The sequence below is a fragment of the Hyaena hyaena genome, unplaced genomic scaffold, assembly GCF_003009895.1.
Source record: "Hyaena hyaena isolate Hyena2069 unplaced genomic scaffold, ASM300989v1 scaffold_21, whole genome shotgun sequence".
Classification (NCBI taxonomy): domain Eukaryota; kingdom Metazoa; phylum Chordata; class Mammalia; order Carnivora; family Hyaenidae; genus Hyaena; species Hyaena hyaena.
Genome location: NW_024080653.1, coordinates 44123 through 50715, shown reverse-complemented (window position 1 = coordinate 50715; position 6593 = coordinate 44123). Strand labels below are relative to the sequence as shown.

General features: G+C 49.6%; 1 protein-coding gene across 1 annotated transcript; it reads right to left on the bottom strand.

Annotated features, from left to right (window-relative positions):
* Positions 1-281: 281 nt before the first annotated feature.
* Positions 282-6593, bottom strand: LOC120228274 (CMRF35-like molecule 5). The gene is made up of 4 exons (XM_039226570.1): positions 6324-6593; positions 4644-4973; positions 3067-3193; positions 282-642 (listed from the first exon to the last, which is right to left on the bottom strand). Exons 1-4 carry the CDS (start codon positions 6433-6435, stop codon positions 540-542), a joined length of 672 nt encoding a protein of 223 aa, XP_039082501.1. The 5' UTR covers positions 6436-6593; the 3' UTR covers positions 282-539.

Here is a 6593-nt window from a genome sequence, read left to right as displayed (position 1 = left end):
AGCCATCAGTGAAATTTTGCATCTACATAAAGGGAGCCCTTGTCATGACCTCTTTGAGGGGGTAAAAAGGCTTATCCAGGCCCCTCCCTTCTACTGTCCCATCTGCTTGTTGCTGGAAACAATCTAAATCTATGTTGGACTTAGAGTCACTTCACAGCCTCTAGAATGGTTGGCTCATACTCTCACATATAAAACATTGAAACAGTGCCCCCCCCAACACCAAAAAAAAAAAATCTCCAAAGAACACAGGAAAACCACAGATTTAATAGGAAATGGACAGTGCAAACAGATGGGATGTGGGTCAGGTGATAGTCCAACCCTGCCTTCAATCTTTTACACCCAGGCAATTCTTTTCCGTGAGGTGCTGATGCAGCAGAAGGTGGAATTGTCAGGCCTCCGTACAGCTGGCCCATCAGGGGTCTTTGTCCATGTGGACATATTATGAAACTTTTTGATTTAATTGAAGTTTTCTACTTTTTGGTTGTTCTCGAATTGGAAAACTCATCATTGGCCAGAGTCCTGAATGATGTAATAGTCATTTATCCTTGGCAGAGACACTCGAGGGTAGCAAAGAGAGGAGGTATCAGGAGGGTCCACACAGGAAGATTCTCTGCTGCTACATTGATGGCCAATGTCCCCGACCTGTGCAGAGGAGTGAGGGAGCCAGAGTTTATTCCTGAGATCAGGATGAGGGGGGGTCCTCAATCTAACAGGGACCCTCATCTCTCTTGGAACTATAATCACTGCCCATTCCCTGATCAGAGGTCAGAGGGTGTGGGAGTGTCTGTGACATAGGGGCTGTGGTTCCCCTGCTCAGGCTGACATTATTCTCTTGCTGGAGTTTCCCTGACTCCCCATAGCACAGTAACAGCAGGACCCAAGCAGGGACACCTTTGTTGCTGCATCCCCTGACATCCTCTCCACCTCACCAGCAGGCCACCCAGGACCAAGTGTTTCCCCTTGCCTGACTTTTTGATTCTATATCTGTCTCATCTTGTGTAAATTCTGTCCATTTTCCTTCCTTCCTTCCTTCCTTCCTTCCTTCCTTCCTTCCTTCCTTCCTTCCTTCCTTCCTTCCTTCCTTTTCTTCTTCTTCTTCTTCTTCTTCTTCTTCTTCTTCTTCTTCTTCTTCTTCTTCTTCTTCTTCTTCTTCTCCTCCTCCTCCTCCTCCTCCTCCTCCTCCTCCTCCTCCTCCTTCTCTCTCTCTCTCTCTCTCTCTCTCTCTCTCTCACTCTTTCATGTTTATTTTTATATTTGAGAGAGAGAGAGAGAGAGCAGGTGAGGAGCAGAGAGAGATGGAGACAGAATCTGAAGCAGGCTCTTGGCTCTGAGCTGTCAGCACAGAGCCCAACTTCTGCCCATCTTTCAAGCTAGGATATAATATTACCAAACATAATAGAGGGAAATTTTCACTTCTCTTTCAATCTGGCTGCTTACCTTCTAGCTTCTCCTGGGAGGAGTTTCTCCCAGCTATGACCCCCACCTGGTAGCATACAGGAGGTGCACTATCTCATACACCCTGGACAGTGGGCACATGGTCTATTGGACAATTGGGCCCTTGCTCACATATGTCCCCTTGGCAGTCCCCATCAGTATCCAAGAGTCTGATGCTTTCACCCTCTGCCTCATCCCCTCCTCCACAAGCAGTGTCAGGAGCCCCCAGAGGCCAGCTCTGTTCTCTCCTGCCTGCCTTGAGCAAGATTTGTCATGTCCATTTCACAAAGGGGTTTTCTTGAGGGAGAGGACATGCTGCCTTGCATTTCCTAAAACTATTTTTGAACCCACTGTGCTCTTTCCCCACATTCCCCTCCCTGTGGGGCTGCTGCCCTATCTTTCCTCTTGCAGGTTTCTTCCTGTGACCTTTAGTCCCCTAAAAGTCCTGTATCCTCCACCCCCACCCCCAACAAAACAACTAGTTTCCAAACAGCCACGAGTAGGACAGAAGCTGGTTGTGATGCATAAGCCAAGTGCCTGGACTCATTTGCTCACATGACAGAACACACTGTCCAGCGGGGCAGATCCAAGGAATAGGGTCTTTGAGAAGGGCAGAAAGACAGACTGGAGCTCAAAGGGAGACCATGGAGGGTGTTCCTGTCAGGAAATGCAGCATCACCATGGCCTGGGATGGAGTGAAATGGAGGCAGAGTGTTTGCCCTTTGATGAAGGAATTAACTGTTCATTGGATGCCTGTTGAGGAGGTGGGCTTCAGGTTGATGGCCTAGCCTCTCTACCATTCTATCCATTGAATAGGTACCTGCTTGACCCTCTGTGGGCAGAATGACTTCCCACTCAAAGATATCCTAATCCCCAGGAACTTGAATGTGTTAGTTTCCTTGGTATAAGAGGATTAATGATGCAGATGGATTTAAGATTGCCAACTAGCTGATCCTGAGATGGGGAGCTGGTCCTGGGATATCTGGGTGGACCCTATGGAATTGTCAGCATCTTTATAAATGGAAGGACATGGGAGAACCAGTGTCAAAGTAATGTGTGTGAGAAGGACTTGGCCACCCCTGCTGGCATATGGAAGAGACCATGAGCCAGGGTTTCAGTGGCCCCCAGAAGCTGGAAAAGATAAGGAAGCACTTCTTAGAACCTCCAGGAGGAACCAGCTCTGCCAGCACCTTGAGTTTAGCCCAGTGAGACTCATCCAAGACCTTGACCTCCAAAACTTTAAGATCATAACATCGTTTTGTCTTCAGCCACCAGGGTGGTGGTGATTTGCTCTAGCAGCCACAGGGAGCTAATCCAGAGCTTGTCCCTTCTGGCAACTGGAGGCTGAAAGCACTTGTGCCTGTTTTGGCTTCTTGGGGGTCAGGAGGCAGGTCTGAAGGAGACCAGAGACTTCTCTCCTACAGCCCAGTTGAACAACTTTGCTTAGGTTTCTAGTGGGGAGGGGGAGCTCTTTAAGGACTCAGAGGTATAAAGAGGGGGCCCAGTGTAGACCTTGCTGTTTCTCCCCTACACAGGAAACATCCAAGGGGACAATGGGGGTCCCTGTCAGAGAGCCCTGAGGGGAGCTGTCCCAGGACAGCAGTGGGGTCTGTGGGGTCCAGCTCTGCTCACCTGCTGTGGGGGTTGATCAGAACAGTGGGCTGGCTGCTGTTGATGCCCTGGGTAAATGAAAGCGAGGAATCTCGATTGACTGATTTTGTTCTTGCCACAGGCTTGGGAGATTCTGTTGGATCAGGGGCTAAACACATGAACAGAGCAAGGTTCTGAGTATCACAGGTGGCTCCCATGGTCTTCTCCCCAACCCACCCCCAGGGGTGCAGAACTTTCTGTCTTAGTGCCACTGCTCAGTCCCATTGGCCTTCTCTTGCATCTTTTTGGTTACTTATCCCAAATATACAATTACTTATTTGCAGATAAATACCAGCACCTTGAGGGTGCTGGTTATGTAGACAATTCACATTCAGTTTCATCTCAGTGTCCTACTGGACACAGCGTGGCATGTCAGAACCATGTTCCCAATCCCTCAAGACTTAAATCAGCCAGGCCAGCTCTTTTCTGAGTCTCAGCCTGGCCTGAAGCAGCCTCGTGCCACCTGCCTGAAGCGATGTGACCCACAAGCTGGCAGGCCCAGGGTTCCCTGTCTCCTGGAGCCACCGAGTGCCCACAGCCTCCAGTTCCCTCTGAGGTCCTTCCCGCCTCCCTGAGGCTTGCTTTCTTACTTCTCCAGGCCTGTCCAGGGAAGGCCGTCTGGGTTAAGGGTCCAGACTCCCGTTCTCTGGCACCAACTCCTCCTCCACTCTTGCACACATCCACCACCTTTTTGTCCTGTTCAGTTAATTTCTAGAACATTCTAAGACCAGCATCCTTCCCCACTACAAACACTTGCATACCATATTTGCATATATTAAGTTTGAAGAAGCTTTTCTTTGCTTTAAAAATGGTCCTGAGTAGCAAGTGTATTACCTACCTAGTGTCTGCGTGCTGGAGACAAGATGCAGGGGTCCGGAAGTGGAGCTGTGGGGTGGGGTCTACAGTTTGACTCTCTTTCCAGGCTCTTCTCTTAGGAGGCCTTAGTGCTTCCGGGGCAGCTCAGGGGTGCCCAGGGTCCCCTCCAAGGATAAAGGCAGCCAGAGGAGGAAGTGCCTGCACCATGGTGGAACCTGCCTTTCCTTCTCCCACAAATGGGTTCACAGTTCCTCACCTGTTCCTTTATGCTGATGTTGCCAGAAGAAGGAGGAGAACAGGAGGGTACATGGAGAGGGTCTTTTTCCTGTAGCTGAGACCATCAAGATCACGGCTTTCTAGTACCTAACTTCTCTCTGCATCCCTGACATTGCCCCATGCAGGCTGGGATGTGCTGAGGGTGGAGGTGATCGGGAAAAGAGGAGATGGCTTCCCTGGACAAGCCTGCTCTGGTCAAGTCTGCCCTTCTCTGCTCCCTCTGGGGAGACCAGATGGAGGCGTGCAGAGATGTGGGGCTTGTTCTTTCTTCTAGTCTTTCCCAGACTCTTGGTGCCTCCCGTATATGCTTGCACATGCACACACTCACTCAGACAAGCACATGTACATGTGCGGTCTCAGACAAGTTTCGAGACTCCTCTCCATCCATCAGGGAAGGCAGAAAAACAATCCTGACTCCTCTGAGGATGGGTCCAAGAGCCCCAGAGCATAGGAGGGGTAGTACCTACCTGGGTTGACAATCACGGAAAACTTGAACCCTATGTCAATACCGGTTTGCTCAATCCCACACCAGTAGGTGTCTTCGTCATCATACCAGAGATCCTCCAAAGTCATGGTGAATATATGTCGGCTGTGATTGTCCTGGATAGACGCTCGGCCCTTTGTCACCAGTTGCTCTGACCCAGTGGTTTTAACAAGGATTCTGCAGGAATGCCAGTTCTTCCCACGACACCACCACTTGCTGTAAGATTCCCATCCTGACTTATACCCACAGGATACGGTCAGTGTACCAGCTGCAGTGCCTCTCACTGTATTCTCCTGGGAAGTGGAGAAGTGGCCTAGAAAACAGAAACCCAACATGCACCTCCTCCTTCCTTCAGCTCAGGGCTGACCTGGGCGCTGCTGGGGCTTCTGGCCCTGCCTTGAAGACCAGCCAGGAGCCTCTGCCCTCTGTCTAATCGCCACATCCTGCCTGTCCTTTCATCCCCTGCAGAATTTCTTTTGCTGTCACCTCCCTCATGAAGTCCCTCTTGCGTCTCCTAACTGCCCACTACAGGGCCTCCACTTACTCACCATCCTACTGACCACTGTCCCCTGCCCACCCTCAAGCAGAACCTCTCTCTGTCAGCACAGAGTGCACACTGCAGACACAGGTGTATTTCTGAACCCCAGAACTGGTGAGACAGAGTGGCCCCCTCCCCATCTATGTCCCTGATAATGGAAAACCTACACACTTACAAATCCTCAGCCTCTGAATTGACACAGAACTAAACACACACTCATACACACACACACACACACACACACACACACCAAACACACTCAGACACGTGATTTCTTATATTTTTACCTACACACCTTGTTCTTCTATGTCTCCATACCTTTGTATAAGCTGTTCCCTCTGCCTGGAATGTGCTTTCTTCTCTGCTTGAAGGAACAAACCCTTAATTCATCCCTCAAGGCTTGGCTCCAACAGTGTCTCTTCTCTGGTTTCCCCAGTTCTGCAACAACTTGGTAGCTCTGGGCACTTTGCTCCCGTCTCGGGTGTTGTGCCTAGGACATTGGATGGCATCTGGTCTTTGGATCGTCCAGAGCAGAAACCCAGGCAGGCTGATATGGTGAGATGAGCAAATCTCCTGAGAGCCTGTCACACCATGGTTTTGCTGCCTGTCTTCCTCCCTGTAGTCAGAGCTCTTCAGAAGAGAGGTTCCCGGCTCAAGCTACAAGTTAAGACCAGTTGTGTAGGCTTTTAAATTATCCAGATGTCTGAACCCTGCCTTGACTGAATGGGTCTTAGCTGGAGACTGAGCATATGTGCTCCTTAAAACTTCCTCAGGAATTCATGCATTTATGTATGATTGTGTGTGTGTGTGTGTGTGTGCACGCGCGTGCATCTCTGTATCCTTTTTTCTATTCATCAATCCATCCACCATCCATCCATCCATCATCTATCTATCCTTCTCTCTGTCAGGGTTGACAAACTGACCTAGAACATGCATACTTTTTGTATTATTTACTCTATTTCCTTTTCCAACACCTAACTTAGTACCTTAAGGACTTAAAACAAATGTTTTTAAATAAATAATCATTTGTATGAATGAAGGCCCCACCATTTCCCCTAGGACAGACCTATCTCTGGCCTTGCCCCAGCCCTGCAGGTGCGGCCCTGAAGCCCCGACCTCACTCACCTTGGACGATGAGAAGGAACAGAACCGGGAGCAGCCGCATGTCCTGCCTGCCTGGCTTGTCTCCCTGGTGCTCAGCAAATGCCAGCTGCCCTCCGGGGAATGAACTGAACATAGAGGCAACCTACCTTCTCTTCTGAATTATTGTTTTTTAGTTTCTCTCATCTACTTCCCTTTAATTTTTTCTTTAGTTACTTCCTTATTTCGTTAAGTAGCTGAAAAGCAGTGCCGTTCATTGGGAGTGTATAGCTGACGTGATGAAGTGTCTCCTCT